Consider the following 21,249-nt stretch of genomic DNA (forward strand, 5'->3'; position numbering starts at 1 on the left):
TTTTTTTTTTAATTAATCGATGAAGAAATATGAATCAATACAATCTGAATACAATATAAACTAGAAATACTAATATTATATAGGTCATAGATTATTATAACTTAAATTTCTGTACGCGTTTTCACACATAGAAAAGTGTAGTTGATTTAACTGTATAAAGTGTCAATGGTATGTACAACTGCACTCCGTTTTCCAGCCATTCCTAATTTGTCAATATAACAATAATAAAATGTTGATCATGACATTTATTTTAAATATATGATTAGTAGATACCTTTATTTCAATTACGAGTTGGAATAACCACTACCTTATTTGAATCATTTACAGTATGGGTCATGGGTGACTATAATAAGCTGTATTATTGTTACGAACCAATACTACAAAGTATATAATTAAATAAATATAATGTATATGTAGTAGTTAAATCGCCTGCTGTATTTACCAAATAATTGATACTTAAAGTACACGTATCATGACGGTATTTTAACCAATTATATCAAAAATTAAAATGCTCAAACTAATTGTATTACATTAAATTTAATTTTTAAATAGTATATTCAATACCAATTATATGAATTTAAGAAATTTATCAACACCCGTAATGACATAGTTATTAGTTATTAATGTTTAACATATAATAAATATTATTAAACAATTATTGTCTCAAACAAACGTTTTAATTTGTCGGCTAACATATTATAACATAAATCGTACGGTCATATCGAGGTTTATAAAATTTTATTTAAATGTTAACAATACTTACTTAATTGAAGATTGAATAGTATTTGATGATAACAATTACACATTTGAGCATGTATTAATAAATCATCATCGAAATAATTTTTCTGATTACATGAGTATTAGATTTTTGATAATAATCAGTGCCCAATATACGTAGTTATAACTGTACTATGACAATATCATTCTACATTAATACTAATTTAATAAAATTAATAAGATCAAATTAATCATGTCCATAAAATTATGAATCATAAAATAAACATATTATTTTGGCTATTTGAATTTTAATTATATATACAGTAGTAAGTGTAGCTGTAACATTTCGATAATAATTATACTCGAGGTTCAAGATAATTATATTTAATTTCATACAAAATTGATTTTTCGTTATTTTAATCAACGTAAATCATATGTTATAAAACGAATAGTGTAAATGTATAACGTTTTATGACGACGTGTTTCAGAATATTATCCACGTTTTTAATGCAAAATTATACGATGCATATCCAAAAAGTAAGATAACTGAGGCTCTCACGACCACAGCAAATATTTTTTTACTATGTTCGCTACACTGCCGTATAATTTTATAACAAGACCATAACAAGTTCAGTACGTTTAAAACTGTGGTCAGAAGAATATTCCTTGTTAAACATGTTGATCGAGTCTGCTACCAAGTACGAAATCCACGCTATAAACTGGAGTGTTATAATTTTCTCAAGTCTATTATTAATGGAGATGAAACTTGGGTTGCACACTATACATCTGAAACCAAGAGATAGTCCGAACACTAGCTGGATTGAATATTTACCTCGGGGGGAGACCATCAAAACAGCAAGGTATTGTGAAACCTTAAAAAAATTGAGGAGAGCTATTCAAAAGAATAGGAGGGGTTTATTAAAAATTATTTTTATTTATGAATGAATTATGAGCTCATGTATTCTACTATTAGGTTACATTAATAACATGGATAATATTCTGAAACACATCATCCTATGACGTTACACATCTACAAAATTCGTTTTATAACATATTATTTTCGTTGAATAAAATAACAAATAATGAATTTTGTATGTAATTCAATATAATTATCTTGAACCCAAAGTATAATTTTTATCGAAATGTTAGTTACATTTACTACTGTATATTTAATTGACATTCAAATAGCCAATATTATATGTTAATATTTATATGTTTATTTTATGACTCATAGTTTTATGGACATGATTAATTTGATCTTATTAATTTTATTAAATTAGTATTAATGTTTAATGATATTATCATAGTACAGTTATAACTACGTCTATTGGACATTGATTATTATCAAAAATCTAATTTTCGTGTAATCAGAAAAATTATTTCGATGATGATTGACTAATACATGTACAAATATGTAATTGTTATCTTTAAATACTAGTCAATCTACAATCACGTCGTTATTATTGACATTTAAATAAATTTTATAAAAACTTCGCTCATCGTACGATTGATCTTATAGTGTGTTAGCCGACAGCTGAAACGTTTGTCTGAAACAATCATAGTGTGTTAAGTGTTATTCAGTTCTTTTTTGGACGAAAGCAGCAACGCGGCGTTTTCTAGGTATATCATCTAAATATTTAGATCAAATATACTACTCATTTTATGATTATATTATTTAAGTATTATTAATATTGTATGATGTTTTAGCAGAATTGGATTTTTGGAATATCGACCAGCAGCTTACGTTCCTGTTTGTATTGCAGTCAACACGTTTCAATCTGTAAGTTTACACTCTGTTAATATGTTTTAATAAGTTATTAAAATACAATGTATTAAAAAAATATTTCTATTATGCGATATCTATTTATAGACTATGGTTAATTAATTTTTATTTACCATTTTTTTTTTTTATTCCGGTTAAAACTTTAGTTTATATTATTCGTATACGTTTCTCGGTCCTCTTAAAATCGTAAATAATATCAATTATTTTTTTTGTATATCATATCTTAATTATTCAGTATTACAAATTGAAAATGAAATGGTATTAGTCATAATTTTATACTACCCAAAAAAACAGCCGAGAATGTTTACACTTTTGGTTGGTTATTACAAACTCCTTGAGAATCATAAATCGCAAGCAGTCATATCCAAGTATTATAATGTCTCAGGCGTAATTATATTAACTATAAGAAATTAACTATTGAAAAATAAACCAAACATATCCATTGTCTATTTGTACAACAGAATCACTTACAATCTCTTTTTTCTGATTAACTATAACTTACTCGTAAACAATATACGTAATTTGAAAATAAATATTGTAACGATTTTATCATATTGTTTTAGATAATCAGAATGTCATCAAGACCCAATAACGATCAACCATCATCTTCGCAAAATCAGGATCATCAAAATAATAGTCAAAAGCGTCAATCCAGCATGGCATCAAGACCCAATAAAAATCAAGCATCTTCCTCACGAGATAAAGATAAGCAAAAAAATACTAGCAAACAACAGGTAGAATTTGTTACTGTTCCACCGCATAAAGTGCAATATGCAAAACCGACTGCACTGGTGTCACCTCAAAAGCGGAGTGACATAAAACCGATGTTTCCCAAACCGTCTAGTCGTCAAGACTAGTATTTAAGACTTCCATCACCATGTTGTAAATATTTTTTTATTTTATTATACTAAGATAAGTTCTTTATATGACAATATGTAAAATGTGTGGCTGATATTATATAAATATATATATTTATATAAAAATATAAATATATTATTATTTAAATTTAAATGATTTTTCTTTAATATAAATAAACAAATACCGGATATTTTAAAACCTCATAAATCCAAGAAAAAATAGGTATTTTATAATTAAATATGAGATATATTAGAAGTATATAGTTGACGTATTATGGATAATTCAGTAGTGTATGAATAGGTTACTCCTGATAGCAAAAGTTTAAGGAATGTTTTGTTTGGTAGTACATTTTTATATTTTAATTAGAAATAAATAATATTTTAGAACTCTGTAGATGGTATATATCTCTAAGTATTATAAATAAACTTTGTGAATTTAACTGTGAATATATGTCGATAAAACGTATGAAATTGGTAGTACAAATTATTCGTAAAATTATTCATATTGTTGTATCGTTATCTTCGTGTCGTTTGGTATATTTGTTACAGTATACGTCAAATGCGTACAATTTTAAGAACAGATATATATAAATGTATAATAGTCGTGATCATACTTATAACTATGGTATATTATAATGGGTAAATGTATCAAACCGATGCTTCCCAAACCGCCTGTCGTAGACTAGCATTTAAGTCTTTAATCAAAATATATTTTGATATTGTTGTTCCTAAGATATTCTGTTATTGTATGTTACCTAATATTTAAAAATACGTGTATCTTGTTACTTACTAAAATTGATAATAAATTATTATGTTAGAAATGAAAAAAAGAAAATGCTGTTCCGATTTACTTATTGGAGTATGATTAATTAAAATAATAATTATAATAGTATTATTAATTTTTAATCAAAATTTAAATAAGTTTTGGAAATACTTAATAATAATTGTTACCGAATGTCGCCCTTTAAATATCTACAGTGATATTTCAATTTGAGCTACTATTAGGATTCTAGATAATTATACTTAAATATGTACAAATTCATTAATCAAATTAATGTTATAATAATCCATGACCTTTATAATATTATACTGAGATTGAATTAATTTATATTTCCTCGTCGATGAATTAGAACAAAAAAATTATCTTAAGATCAAATCAACGAAAAATTACTACGAAATATGTAATTAATAATTACATAAATATAATTTGTGTAGACAATTTAATCGCCCTCAATATTAAACAATTAATTGACACTTAATGTACATGTATCGCAATGGTATTTTAACCGATTATAACAAAAATTATAGTTCTCGAACTAATTGTTTTTTTTTTTAAATTAGTTTGTATGATATAATATTTAAATCTCATGATCAATGATTATTATTTAAAAATGAAATATTTAGCAAGTCCCAATGTGGGGTAGGCTCTATATATTAGTTACTAATTACTGTTTCACACATAATATAATATGATTACTAAAAATAATATATAATAAATATATATGACGATTATATCATATTAAATGTATTTATAAATATTATTTTAATTCGCTGTGATGAAAAATGAATAAAATCATTAAGTGGCCTCGATACGGTTTTTATTTAAGGGACAACATTTAAGCAATTTATAATCGCGTGTTAGCCGCCCGAGCTCTATGTGGTATTTGTAAATAATTATTAATGTTAGTGAAATTTAAGCGTGTTCCGGTTGGGATCATCGACGGTTGCACTCTCGTACGCGCATGCAAATGTCAATAAATTTAAAATTCACTTTACGAATTCTAGGACAACTTACTTATTGATTTGACAAAATTAAATTAGTTAACAGGGTCTGTTCTTAATTCTCAATAAATATTTAAATTCAGCAGAATAATGTCTGTAAATCGTACAAAACATTCCGGTTTTAATTTTAATTTTTAATGTAATATTATAATTTGAAAAATTTCTTATTACAAATTTTTGTTACCACTTCATTAGATTACAAGATTTACAATGTATTCCTTAAGATCTATAGACAATTTTTTGCTGAGTTCAGAATTTTTTTCAGAATCAAAATCGGACATCTTAAACAAACTTTAATTTTGTCAAGACTATAATTATTATGCAAGATTTATTGTGTACTATTATTATGATTTTTTTAGGTATTAAAATAATATTGCAAGCTCCAATACTATAAATTATTAATAATATTCATATACAACCAGTAATTTGAAATATATTTATTAAATAAGAATATATTTTCTACATTATACCTTTATTCATTAAAAAGGAACTTTTTCTTTATCATGCCTATAGCCGTATATGTATAGGTACTAATTGACTTAGTACTTTATGTAGTAGAAAAGTGAAGTGTGTAGTATAAAATTGAAAAGTGTGTTTTTCAAATCAGTGGCGTAATTTGGAATTGGTTCTTGGGTGGGATTGGGATATAAGTTTATACTATCATTCTAGTGTGGCTATGCCCCGCCCCCATACCACCTTTGATCATTAAATTTCATTATATAATATTAAGATATTCTTATAAATTAAATGAGGTACATGATATAATAATGGTTTTCAAAGACAATAAATAAAACAGTTATATTGAATTTATATTTGTTGTACACATATTACGTGTACGTTAGTTACGGCCTAACTTCGTGGTTATCATGATTCCTATAGACAGTTATTTAAATAAACATTAATATTTCGCTAATCTAATTGTGGTAGACTTTCAATGTTCATCATAATGTATGCTATAAATGATCATATTTTTTTTCTTTATTTATTTAGATTCATTTACAAAATATTTTCCAGACTATGAGAACTTTAAAAAATATTATTATTTCCTGAAATATTACTGTACCACTTAAAAATAAGTATGTTACATGACATTTATATGTATACGTACGGACTCAATTGCTGATCAATGCATTATTAACAAAAAATAAAAATCCCTATAACTTCTAAATACATATTCAGTTTAAATAATTTATCATTGATTTTTGAATAACCACTACCTTATTTGAAACATTTACAGTATGGATCATGGCTGACTATAATAAGCTGTATTATTGTTACGAACCAATACTACAAAGTATATAATTAGATAAATATAATTTATATGTAGTAATTAAATCGCCTGCTGTATTTACCAAATAATTGATACTGAAAATACATGTATCATGATGGTATTTTAACCAATTATAACAAAAATTTAAATGCTCAAACTAATTGTTTTACATTATATTTTATTTTTACGATTCAATTTTTAAATTGTATATTTAATGCCTATTATATGAATTTAAGAAATTTATCAAGACCCATAATAACATATTTATTAGTTATTAATGTTTAAAACATAATAAATATTATTACACTCTTATTGTCTCTAAACGTTTTAATTTTTCGGCTAACATATTATAACATCAATCGTATTATCAACGAGGTTTATATTAAACTTATTTAAATATCAATAATAACGACGTGATTAGAGATTGACTAGTATTTGAAGATAACAATTACAAATTTGAGCATGTATTAGTCAATCATCATCAACATAATTTTTCTGATTACATAAATATTAGATTTTTGATAATAATCAATGCCCAATATACGTAGTTATAACTGTACTGTGACAATATTATTACAAATTTATACTAATTTGATAAAATTAATAAGATAAAATTAACCATGGCCATAAAATTATGAGTCATAAAATAAAAATATTATAGTTGCTATTTGAATGTAAAATATATATTCAGTTATATTATGTTATAAAACGAATATTGTAAATGTATAAATGTATTTATTGGACTCATTTGGATGGGATGTTTTGAACCGCTCTCCATATTCCCCGACCAGCCGCCTTCAGATTACCATTTTTTCACATCCCTGAAGAAGCACAAAGGTGGAAATGATTATAAATTATTAACAATATTCATAAATAACCATTTAATTGTAATATATATTACAATAAATATATAAAATATGAATATATCTTCTACATTATACGAGTACCTTTAGTCATTAAAAAAGAACATTTTCTTTATCATGCCTATGGCCGTATATATATGACTTCAAAGCCATATAAATTGACTTAATACTTTGTGTAGTACAAAAGTAAAGTGAGTAGTACAAAATTTAAAAGTGTGTTTTTCAAATCAGTAGCGTAATTTGGAATTGGTTCTGTGAGTGGGATTAGGTATAAGTTTATATTATCATTCTAGTGTGGCTATGCCCCGCCCCTATACCGTTGTTATGGACGTCTCCACAACCGAGTTTGTTCGTTAGTAATAAATACGCAGTGTTTAAGTTATCACTAATACTTTATTAATATAATCAATTTTAAAAGAAATTAGTTACACAGAATAATTGTTAGACTTAAGAAAATAAAAGAGGCTCTGCTCGATGGTCTGCCAGGACTACACTAAATATTACACAGACGGCGAGATACGGTAGGGATTCGCTCGGGCTCAAAACTGTCCACACAGCGAATTCCCTAAAACCGTGTGACTCTATCGGTTCACATGCTAATATGCTTACACACTATACTATATTATATTATATTATAACTATATCCTATTCTGGGTATAGCATACAGACAGGGGTTCACAACACCCCCCGGACTACATGTGACATGGGGGTCTAATGATCACCATGTTTCACTTCATCCGTGAGTTCTGATGCTCTGAAGTTTTAGAATTTTGTAAGGGAGTGTGTGAATTGCACATACTCTGCTACATTCTGGGGTTCTGCTATTTCCGGTCTGTAGAGTCGAGGTAGATTACACTTATATTTGATCAACATGTACAGAATTATTACTATTATTAAAAAGACAATACAATAAACTTTAATAAAATGATGATCTGGATTTACAAATATGTTGGTATCGTTGTACATTTTAGATAATTCTTTCAGTTTTTTAGCATCTTCAGCTAACTGATTAAAATTTTTAAAATATTTATTTGTATCTATTTGCTCGGGAACACGGCTGTTAATTATTTCTGGCATTTTTAATATTGCGTGCACATTCGGATTTTCTGGGACGAAATCTCTATGAATTTCTGATGATAGGGTTCTTGATGGTGTTAAAATCAGATTTTCTGTATATATAACACAATTATCGGAAATTTTAATTTTTCCTGTACCGTTGAGTAGGATTCTGCTAGAGTTTTGTGCGCATGTTACTGTAACTGCCTGCGAAATGCTTTAATATAACCACGCGTTTTGTAGATAAAGCTTATGCCAGATTGTAGTATTTAGGTTCAGATATTTGAAATTACAAGCTCCTATCGTTTGATACGGGGAATTGTACAAAGATACCTCACAATTATCCTGGTGTTTAGATTTACTAATAGCCTCAGGATTTACACATAACTTAAAAGAGAACAATGTTTCACATTTTTCATACTGATCGTCGGTTAGACTGAAATGATATTCGTTAGTATCGCTTGTTGCCAAGTACTGAGCTTGTGGTTCAATAATTAATATATTACCTTTATTTGTAAGTATCGGAAGTGGAATATTATGAAACAGGTTAAACCGAAGGTTTGAAAATAAGGGTATACGGGTTACAAATACGAGATTCTGTTGGATGTACACTACGCTTAACTTGGATGTACGGAATAATTCCGGGATAGATAAATGAGATTCAGTTATAGGCAGCTCTAGTGTAGAAGGTAATGTCAGTTGTACTTGTTTAAGTTCGTGAATCAATTGAGAAGGGGGGTAGACATTTGTATGCATCAATTCATTTAATGTTGAGTTGACAATGGATTGGAGGTTTTGAGTTTCCCAAGCGAATTGGTTTAGGAAAACTGTCAATATTGCAGTGTGCTCCAGGAAGGTGTTTTGTATTTCCAATTCATTGATTGTTGCCTCAGAACGCCTTGATTGTTCTTCTATTCTGTTTATATTCTGCTGCAATTTCTGATCATCTGTTAGCAGTTCATGCATGGTGGAATTTACGTTATTTATGACTGTAGAGACAATGCGTATCTGTTCCTGTGATAGATGAACATGTTTATCCTCGGAACGAGCAAGATGTTCAATGTTTTTGTAAAAGAATTCTGCATCCTGATCGGAGCAAACTCCAAAAAGAATGTTTGCTAGCCTTCCTACTGCATTTATCAACCCACGAGATTGTCGGTTCGGATGTTCAGAGGTTCTGTGGTCTGACCCAAGGATTCGTATGACAGAATTGAGATTTGATTCAATTTCTTGCATGAACGGAACCGTGGATTGTATGAAATCCGTACACGCACTAGTTAAGATCGAATCCTCTCTTTTTTTTCAATTGAATACAAATGTCACCCGTTTGATCAAGGAATTTCTGGAGTATTTGGTACTTCATGTAATAAGTTGTCAGATTCACGTAAGTGATGAAATCCCAATTGGTGTAGGAAATGCGAAGAGGTCCCATTGCTTCAAAGTATAAGCCCGATGAGTTCTGAAATAAAGTAACTTGGAAACTTCCGCTCTGAGAGTTTGAAAGCCCACGACATACTATTGAGGTTATGTTTATTTTTTTTTTAAGATGGTTACATTCGGAGAGTCCGCAATAGTTTCCACCACTGTGAATGGTCCTAACTACTTAGTTGATAAGTTTCCTTTACTTGTTTTTTCTTGCACTATGACTTTATCACCTTCATTGATTTGCAAAGGCATAGCTGTACGATCATATCGTTCCTGCGATTTCTGTTTTGATTTCATCTGTTGCTCTGTTACCATCTGGTGCGTTTCTTGCATAAGACGTTTCATTTCGTATTGATAATCTTGATAATTATACTGAGGTTCTGGCTTACGACTTAACGAATTTGGTATTGATAATGGATATCCGTACACGATTTCATGTGGTTGAAACCCTGTGGCTGTGTGTACTGAAGAATTATGACAGTACATTGCATAAGGGACATGTACATCCCAGTTTTACGGATTTTTTCCAGAGTAGTTCCTTAAATATTCACCTAAGGTGCGGTGACTCCTCTCCAAGCTACCGTTACTCTGCGGATGATACGGGGTGGTCGATGTTTGAGAGATATTTAAGAGTTTGCATACTTCCTTGAAAACCTTACTAAGGAATTCAGTTCCATAGTCCGTCACTAGAGATTCAGGTTGCCCATGCAGACATACAAATTGAGTGACAAAATGCTGTGCGACGGTGTTTGCTTCATGATCCTTCATGGCACACGCCCAAGTGAATTTCGAAAAACCATCGATTAGAGTTAAAATATACGAATTCCCGTGGTAGGACTTGTTGAGTGGCCCTACGATGTCCATGAATACTTTTTCGAATGGTTTCGAAGCAGTAGTTGTTATTACCATAGGTTCTTTGATGGTCCGGTTTGGAGTTTTATTGATTTGACATGCAGGACATTTCTTGATGTATTTCCGGATTTGTGCCCTCATACCCTGCCATTGGTACTGCTGTGAAATTGTATTATATGTGCGCGTTACACCTTGATGTCCACCAAGTGGATTTTCGTGAAATTCCTTTATGATCTGTAGTTTGTTATCTGTCGTTAACTCATCGCGAGTGTATATCTGAATATACACAGGACAGTCACGGAAGGTATACCTTAACATATTTCGTAAGACTTCCCACTTCAGTCCATCTAGGTCGCAGCCTAGACGTGGACAAGCGAGCTGCGTAACTTTATACTTGACGCAGATTGACTTGAGAGGCTCTGTAGACTTTGGAAGAGAATTTCATAACTTGATTTTTGCCAGAAAAATTCTTTTGTGATTATATAAAACATCTGATGATTGTTCACATTGATTGTTGCAATCTCTGTTATTTGGCATTTTTGTCGACGAAGTTCATTAACTTTTCCAAATCGGGTTCGGAATTCAAATGCAATTCCTTTCCTTGCTTTAAAATCTGCTGATACACAATGTGCTAATGAGATTCCAGCCTCTACGGAAAACAGATCTCCTTTTAGCTCGGCAATTTTCTTCGTAGAACCCAGTTTAATTTCATCAGCTTCCAGAAATGCTCGATAACCAGTATCACCTTCCCTTTTCGATTCTAGGTCTAGGTGTTCGTTGTCTACTGATTTTAAAGAGGTTCCTTGAGTTTCTGGAGATTCTGACTGGTTGTAATGACTCGATGAGGTCTGAGCTCTCGTAGTTACCGTTTGAATACGACTCAGTGCGTCAGCATTTGTGTTGTTCACTCCTGGTTTGAAATGGATAGTGTACTGGTACTCTTCCAGCTTGACGCGCCAACGAGTGAGTCTTGATCCTGGATCGGTAATATTAAACAACCATACTAGTGCTCGATGATCGGTAATTATATTAAACTTTTGCCCGAATAGATAAGGTCTATATATTAATTTCCCATACTATGCTGGTTAGCTCCTTCTCGGTTGTGTTGTAGTTGATTTCTGCCTTATTTAGAGTACGCGATGCAAACGCTATCGGCAAATCCTTTCCTATCGGTGCTTGCGACAGTACACATCCGATCGCGTAGTCACTTGCATCACAAGTCAAGTTAAATGGTTTAGAGAAGTCCGGATATTGTAATATTGGTGCCTGTGTCAAGAGGTCTTTTAACTGTTCAAAAGATTTTTGGCAAAGGTCACTCCATCTGAACGTTGCGTCCTTTTTTAACAATGAGGTCAGTGGCTTAGCGATCTGCCCATAGTTTCTAATAAATCTTCTGTAGTAGCCTGAAAATCCTAAAAATGACTTAACCTCTTTCACATTTCTTGGAATTGGAAATTGTTTCACACAACTTATCTTCTGAGGATCTGGCTTGACTCCTTCGTCAGTGATTTGATGTCCGAGATAACTGACTTCTTTTCGGAGAAATTCGCATTTCAGTGGTTGAAGTTTGAGATTGTATTTGCGGAGTCTCTGAAAAATCTCTGTGATTTTCTGTGAATGATCATTTAGATCTTTTGCATAGATGATTATGTCATCTAGATATACGAATGCTTTGATTCCATTTATACCGATTAGTACTTTATTCACGAGCCTCTGGAATGTCCCTGGAGCTCCCTTCAAACCAAATGGAATTCGCTGAAATTCGAAATGTCCCCGGTCTGTAGAAAACGCCGTTTTGCTACGGTCAGAGGGATCCATCGGGATTTGGTGTACCCATGGGCTAAATCCAAGGTACTGTAATATTTTGACCTCCCTAGTTGGTCCAAAATATCCACGATGTTCGGAAGTGGAAAAGCATCCCCTATCGTAACCTCATTAAGTCGGCGAAAATCCACGCAGACACGGTATTTAACCTGACCATTGACGTCGGGTTTCTTCGGGAATACTAGGAGTGGAGCGTACCAAGGCGATTCACTAGCTGTAATCACACCTTCCCGTTCAAGGGTCTCCATTTGGTCCGTAATTTCCTGTCTATGCCTTTGTGGTAAACGGTAGGGCTTCACGTGAATTGGCGATACCGCTTCTGGGGTTTTGATTCCGTGTGTCACTGCTGTAGTTGCTGTCACCCGATCTCTTTCTAAGAAGAATATGTCAGAGTAATCTTTACAGATGGCCACTAATGATCCCTTTTCCTCTGAATTTAGATGATCGGTTCTAAGTGCTTCTTCCAATCGTTTTAGTCGACTACTGTTTGCATGAGGTTCTTCTTCTTCATCCATGACTTGTACCGAATGGATCAGAGCTTCCCTGAACTCCTCGTGGACCAATTCCTTTAAATTGGGCGTCTTTAGCCTTATCGTTTCTTCGGTTGGGTTGATGAGTGTGGCTAACACCCTTTTGTTTTGTACTCTGGTTACAGCGTTACTGCACAAGACTGATTTCGTGATTTCTTGACATTCAATGATGATGATTTTGTCTTCCGTGTGATTCCCTGCTTCTATTCCTACAAGGGTTTCAGTGCGAGGTTGTAGCACTATTTCAGCCCCGTCAGGAATAATGACTTCATTAGTCTGGTAATTCAGAATGATTTTGTTTTCCACTATAAATGGCCGTCCAAGGATACCATCGTTTGGGATTGGGAATGCAGAATGAACTACTTGGAACATTGCAACTATAGTTTTATCCTCGATAAATAGTTCCAATTGTGTTTGTCCCATTGTGTGTACTATCTGGTCATTAATGCCCTTCAGCTGATATATGACGTCTTCATACACGATAGTCTGATGTGCGAGGGAAGATATTTTTATTAAATTAAGCTCACTCCCAGAATCTAAGAGTAGCTTCGATTTTTTGCTGATGGTCTGTTGAATGTGGCAGGTTAGATGATCTTCATCTAATTCTGCTTTGAAGTAGAGGATCTGTCGTTGCCGGTGTTTTTTAACTCGCTCACCGGGCGCCCACCGCTGGCGCCCGGTTGCTGCTGGTTTTCCTGCTGGTTGCCTTCCTTTTTGGAGTTCACATAATTCCTTTTACGGCAATCTTTCAACATGTGCCCTGGTTTTTTACAGTAGTTACATTGAATATTTCTAACTGGTGCCGTTGCGGAAAAAGGTTTTGAGTTTGTCGTCGTCGGTTTGCTTTTACAGTCCTTCGCCATATGACCGGCTGTATTGCAGTAAAAAGAAGTGGGTTTCTTCGTGGATTGGTGAGGCGCTCCATATAACTTCTTTGTTGCCTCTTGCGAATTTCTGACCCGTTCTTTTTCCCTTGCTGCTTGTATGGCCCTGTCTAATGTTAATGGATTCCTCGCCTTTATAAAATCCTTTAAAGGTCCTAGTCCCTCTACAAAGACTTGGATGCTTTGCTTCTTGATGCTTGTTCCTAGCGCTTGGGCTACCTCCCAACTGTGCCCACTTGTCTCTTGCTCTATGATGAGTGTTTGGAGTTGCTCAATTCTGTTGGCGTAGTTTGTTACGTCTTCTCCGATTTTCTGTCTCGTCGAATACAACTCCGAAAATAGATATGTGGTCGTCCTCTGCGGTTCCAATGCAGACTTTAACGCTTCCTTTAGTTCAGCCCAGTGTCTTATCTCCTTAAACTTGACTGCCTGATGGGCTTTCCCTGTCAGTCTAACTTGTATTCCTTGGAGTAGTCAAGCGTGTACATGGTCATGTGTGCATGCCAATGCAAACTCGCATTTTTCCAAAAATATCTCTAACTCCTCCTGCTTGTCTCCACTGAACGAGCCTGGCAAGAGTTTTAGAGCAGCCTCCAATCCTATTGTCTCTTCTCTGGGTCCGAATGAATATCGGACACCTGATTGATTCAGGTTTCCTTCAGTTATTGGAGGATTTGATATTGCTTGTGTATCTGTATTCGATTGTCCTTCAGAATTTACCATGATGCTAATACCCGTTGTCTGAACTGCTTCCTGAGTGTCTTGATTCATGTTTTGGTAGCTGGAGTTAAGAGGAGAGGAGGGTATAGTCTGATTTAAAAGATTTTCTTCAATGGTTTAGTCTAGGATATTAAGGTTGAGTTGATTTTCTGCTTCCCCCAAAACAGTATCTACTTCCCCCAAAGTTACGGAGACGTTATGTATTAACTCCGAATTATGGTCTATTAGTACGCCAGTTCTGATGAAGATGTTATCAGTAATGATATTCCCAATAGAACGTTCGGATGTCGGATTTTCTGAATTTGAGAATCGTACTGGTAAACTTACACGAGGGGTAGGACTTGGCGGTGTTATTGGATCACTCGATTCGTTATCTGGATTTGGAAACGATCTATCCGACCCGTTTTCCCGTTTTCCGCTCATTAACTACTTATCTACTTGGCTGATACTCAACGAATTGCTAACCTATATTTATATATATGTGTGTATGTTTACATGCAATTATAAATTAATTCTAATGTTAACTACGATATTAATATTATATTAATACAATAATACTACAGATTTACGATTCTAAATTATACAGAAAGAAATAATAATGATAAAAAAAAATAAAAAATAGATAAGAAAGAAAAACGTACTTATTGATCAGTACGGAGTGTAGTCGAGATATGGTTTCAAAATTTTTTTTTTTATTATTATTATTATTATTATTTCTTTATTATTTTTTTTTTTTTTTACTTACAGTAGTGCAGTTAAAATGATCCTTGCCATGTTTTTTTTTTTTATATTTACTGATTTTTTTTAACACTGCTACTGGATGCTCAAATGATCTGCACTGATGTTCTGCTTGGCTTGGCTCGAATTCCTTGGATGTTAACATCGACTTTCCTCTTCGACTGCGCTTGTGGAATCGACGTTCGCTAGCCCCGAAATTGCTGGCGCGGGGACCACTACACCCTGTAGTGGGTTTCTCTGCTTGCTTACGACTTGTCGTTAATAAACAACGGTCGCGTATTTATTTGATAACGACGATCGCGTATTTACACCGATTACAACGATCGCGTATTTTTTAAATTTAACGCTTATCACGAATACGAACCGCTAACGCGAGTCGTGTTGTTTGTTTACACTTCGCGGCGGCGCTGATTACGAGCGTCGTGCACTGGATATCAGTGTTTTCAGCGGTTATCAGCTGCTGGTACTATATTATAATATATATATGTATATTCGGCGGCGGCACAGACGTCCGGTTTAGTAACTAGCATACACGGCAATTGCGTGCGTGCGTAAGTGAGTGTCGTTCGGTTCGGGCGGCACTATCGACACAGCGGCGGCGGCGCGTGTATTATGCGTCGTTTGCGTGTGTGTGTGCGCGCTTATGAATTTCAGCGGTACCACGAACAACGGACGCGGCGGCTGTGATGCTCGTATTACGGATTCGTGTTCGTGTGAGTGCGTGCGCTACTAACCATTAGTTTGGGCGGCGCTACGAGTACAGCGGTACTGCGGCCTCCCTTCCTTGTCGTCTTGTAAACTGGAGTTTCTGTATACTTCGATGTTTTGGATTTTCTGGACACTTCGGACTTTCTTCTTCAGAATTTCTTCTTATATTTAATTATATTATAAGCATAGATTTACTTTAACTCAAAATTACACGGCATTGACTAACTTATTATTTAACGAACTGGAATCTACGGATCCCACCGCTGCCACCAAAAATGTTATGGACGTCTCCACAACCGAGTTTGTTCGTTAGTAATAAATACGCAGTGTTTAAGTTATCACTAATACTTTATTAATATAATCAATTTTAAAAGAAATTAGTTACACAGAATAATTGTTAGACTTAAGAAAATAAAAGAGGCTCTGCTCGATGGTCTGCCAGGACTACACTAAATATTACACAGACGGCGAGACACGGTAGGGGCTCGCTCGGGCTCAAATCTGTCCACACAGCGAATTCCCTAAAACCGTGTCACTCTATCGGTTCACATGTTAATATGCTTACACACTATACTATATTATATTATATTATAACTATATCCTATTCTGGGTATAGCATAAACACAGGGGTTCACAACACCACCATTGACCATTAAATCTCATAAATTACAATATTATATTAATTTATTATTATAAATTAAATGAGGTATATTCTATAATAATAATTTTCAAAGCCAATAAAGTAAACAATTAACTTAAATTAAGTATATTAAAATCAAAAAATCGATTTTGTCGAAGAGTGGTTATGTGTATATTCAGTGTAAATCATTTATTATTTATTTTTGAATTTAACTACTTATATTTTATTATGAAATAAATTTTTATTTATGAATAAAATATGAGCTCATGTATTATACTATTAAGTTACATTAAAAACGTGGATAATATTCTGAAACACGTCATCCTATGACGTTACACATCTACAACATTCGTTTTATAACATATTATGTTCGTTAAATAAAAAAAAGAATAATGAATTTTGTATGTAATTCAATATAATTATCTTAACCCAAAGGATAATTTTTATCGAAATGTTAGTTACATTTACTACTATATATTTAATTGACATTCAAATAGCCACTATGATATATTTATTGTATGACTCATCATTTTATGGCCATGATTAATATGATCTTATTTATTTCATCAAATTAGTATAAATTTGTAATGATATTGTCACAGAACAGTAATAACTACAAATATTGCACACTGATAATTTAAAAAAAATTTAATTTTCATGTAATCAGAAAAATTATTTCGATAATGTTTAACTAATACATGCACAAATGTGTAATTGTTATTTTCAAATAATAGTCAATCTCCAATCACGTCATGATTATTGACATTTAAATAAGTTTTATATAAACCTCAATATGACCATACGATTGATCTTATAGTGTTTTAGCCGACAGCTGAAACGTTTGTTTGAAACAATCATAGTGTGTTAAGTGTTATTCAGTTTTTTTTTCGAGGAAAGCAGCGTCCCGACGTTTTTTAGGTTTATCATCTAAATATTTAGATTAAATATACTACTCACTATAGGATTATATTTATAATTATTATTATTGTATGATGTTTTAGCAGAATTGGACTTTGGAATATCGACCAGCAGCTTACGTTCCTGTTTGTATTGCAGTCAACACGTTTCAATCTGTAAGTTTACACTCTGTTAATATGTTTTAATAAGTTATTAAAATACAATGTACTTCAAAAATATTTCTATTATGCGATATCTATTTATACACAATTGTCAATTAATTTTTATTCCGATTAAAACTGTAGTTTATATTGTTCGTATTCGTTTCTCGGTCCCCTTCAAATCATAAATAATGTCAATTTTTTTTTTTTGTATATAATATCTTAATTATTCAATATTACAAATTGAAAATGAAATAGTATTCGTATTAGTATAAAATTATACTACCCAAAAAAACAGCCGAGAATGTTTACACTTTTGGTTGGTTATTACAAACTCCTTGAGAATCATAAACCGCAAGCAGTCATATCCAAGTATTATAATGTCTTAGGCGTAATTATATTAACTATAAGAAATTAACTATTGAAAAATAAACCAAAAATATCCATTGTCTATTTGTACAACAGAATCAGTTACAATCTGTTTTTTGTGATTAATTATAACTTACTCGTAAAAAATATACGTAAGTTGAAATTAGTATTGTAACGATTTTATCATATTGTTTTAGATAATCAGAATGTCATCAAGACCCAATAACGATCAACCATCATCTTCGCAAAATCAGGATCATCAAAATAATAGTCAAAAGCGTCAATCCAGCATGGCATCAAGACCCAATAAAAAACAAGCATCTTCCTCACGAGATAAAGATAAGCAAAAAAATACTAGCAAACAACAGGTAGAATTTGTTACTGTTGCAAAGCATAAAGTGCAACATGCAAAACCGACTGCGCTGGTGTCACCTCAAAAGCGGAGTGACATAAAACCAATGTTTCCCAAACCATCTAGTCGTCAAGACTAGTATTTAAGACTTCCATCAATATGTTGTAAATAATTTTTATTGTATTATACTAAGATAAGTTCATTAATTGACAATATGTAAAATGTGTAACTGATATTATTTATATATATATATATAAAAATATAAATATATTATTATTTAAATTTAAATGATTTTTCTTTAATATAAAATAATAAATACCCGATATTTTAAAACCTCATAAATCCAAGAAAAAATAGGTATTTTATAATTAATTATGAGATATATTAGATGTATATAGTTGACGTATTATGGATAATTCAGTAGTGTATGAATAGGTTACTCCTGATAGCAAAAGTTTAAGGAATGTTTTGTTTGGTAGCACATTTTTATATTTTAATTAGAAATAAATAATATTTTAGAATTCTGTAGATGGTATATATCTCTAAGTATTATAAATAAACTTTGTGAATTTAACTGTGAATATACGTCGATAAAACGTATGAAATTGGTAGTACAAATTATTCGTAAAATTATTCGTATTGTTGTATCATTATCTTCGTGTCGTTTGGTATATTTGTTATAGTATACGTCAAATGCGTACAATTTTAAGAACAGATATATATAAATGTATAATAGTCGTGATCATACTTATAACTATGGTATATTATAATGGGTAAATGTATCAAACTGATGCTTCCCAAACCGCCTGGTCGTAGACTAGCATTTAAGTCTTTGATCAAAATATATTTTGATATTGTTGTTCCTAAGATATTCTGTTATTGTATGTTACCTAATATTTAAAAATACGTGTATCTTGTTACCTACTAAAATTAATAATAAATTATTATCTTAGAAATGAAAAAAAGAAAATGCTGTTTCGATTTACTTATTAGAGTATGATTAATTAAAATAATAATTATAATAGTATTATTAATTTTTAATCAAAATTCAAATAAGTTTTTGAAATACTTAATAATAAATGTTAACGAATGTATGTCTATCTTATAATAATAAAAAAATATAATAAAAGCTTAATATATTCGCCCTTTAAATATCTACAGTGATATTTCAATTTGAGCTACTATTAGGATTCTAGATAATTATACTTAAATAAGTACAAATGCATTAATCGAATTAATGTTATAATAATCCATGACCTTTATAATATTATACTGAGATTGAATTAATTTATATTTCCTCTTCGATAATTTAGAAAAAAAAATTATCGTAACATCAAATAAACGAAAAAATACTACAAAATATATAAATAATAATTACATAAATATAATTTGTGTAGACAATTTAATCGCCCTCAATATTAAACAATTAATTAACACTTAATGTACATGTATCGCAATGGTATTTTAACCGATTATAACAAAAATTATAGTTCTCGAACTAATTGTTTTTTTTTTTTAATTAGTTTGTATGATATAATATTTAAATCTCATGATCAATGATTATTATTTAAAAATGAAATATTTAGCAAGTCCCAATGTGGGGTAGGCTCTATATATTAGTTACTAATTACTGTTTCACACATAATATAATATGATTACTAAAAATAATATATAATAAATATATATGACGATTATATCATATTAAATGTATTTATAAATATTATTTTAATTCGCTGTGATGAAAAATGAATAAAATCATTAAGTGGCCTCGATACGGTTTTTATTTAAGGGACAACATTTAAGCAATTCATAATCGCGTGTTAGCCGCCCGAGCTCTATGTGGTATTTGTAAATAATTATTAATGTTAGTGAAATTCAAGCGTGTTCCGGTTGGGATCATCAACAGTTGCACTCTCGTACTCGCATGCACTTGGCAATAAAAAAAAATTCACTATACGAATTCTACGACAACTTACTTATTGAATTGACAAAATTAAATTAGTTAACAGGGTCTGTTCTTAATTCTCAATAAATATTTAAATTCAGCAGAATAATGTCTGTAAATCGTACGAAACATTCCGCTTTTAATTTTAATTTTTAATGTAATATTATAATTTGAAAAATTTCTTATTACAAGTTTTTGTTACCACTTCATTAGAATATAAGATTTACAATGTATTTCATGAGATCTATAGACAATTTTTTGCTGAGTTCAGAATTTTTTTCAGAATCAAAATCGGACATCTTAAACAAACTTTAATTTTGTCAAGACTATAATTATTATGCAAGATTTATTGTGTACTATTATTATGATTTTTTTAGGTATTAAAATAATATTGCAAGCTCCAATACTATAAATTATTAATAATATTCATATACAACCAGTAATTTGAAATATATTTATTAAATAAGAATATATTTTCTACATTATACCTTTATTCATTAAAAAGGAACTTTTTCTTTATCATGCCTATAGCCGTATATGTATAGGTACTAATTGACTTAGTACTTTATGTAGTAGAAAAGTGAAATGTGTAGTATAAAATTTAAAAGTGTGTTATTCAAATCAGTGGCGTAATTTGGAATTGGTTCTTGAGTGTGATTGGGATATAAGTTTATACTATCATTCTAGTGTGGCTATGCCCCGCCCCCATACCACCTTTGACCATTAAATTTCATAATATAATATTAAGATATTCTAATAAATTAAATAAGGTACATGATATAATATTGGTTTTCAAAGACAATTAATAAAACAGTTATATTGAATTTATATTTGTTGTACGCATATTACGTGTACGTTAGTTACGGCCTAACTTCG

The 21,249-nt window shown here is 31.2% G+C and overlaps 1 protein-coding gene across 1 annotated transcript; it reads right to left on the reverse strand.

Moving 5' to 3' along the window:
• Positions 1–8,547: 8,547 nt before the first annotated feature.
• Positions 8,548–9,564, reverse strand: LOC114253679. Its single transcript, XM_028188660.1, has one exon. The coding sequence runs from the start codon at positions 9,562–9,564 to the stop codon at positions 8,548–8,550; it is 1,017 nt and encodes a 338-aa protein (XP_028044461.1).
• Positions 9,565–21,249: the final 11,685 nt, after the last annotated feature.

Source organism: Rhopalosiphum maidis, chromosome 3 (assembly GCF_003676215.2).
Source record: "Rhopalosiphum maidis isolate BTI-1 chromosome 3, ASM367621v3, whole genome shotgun sequence".
Taxonomy (NCBI): Eukaryota; Metazoa; Arthropoda; class Insecta; order Hemiptera; family Aphididae; genus Rhopalosiphum; species Rhopalosiphum maidis.

Excerpts from the sequence above, each read along its gene's own strand:
- LOC114253679 (XM_028188660.1), bottom strand. The coding sequence starts at position 9,564 with ATGCAAGAAATTGAATCAAATCTCAATTCTGTCATACGAATCCTTGGG.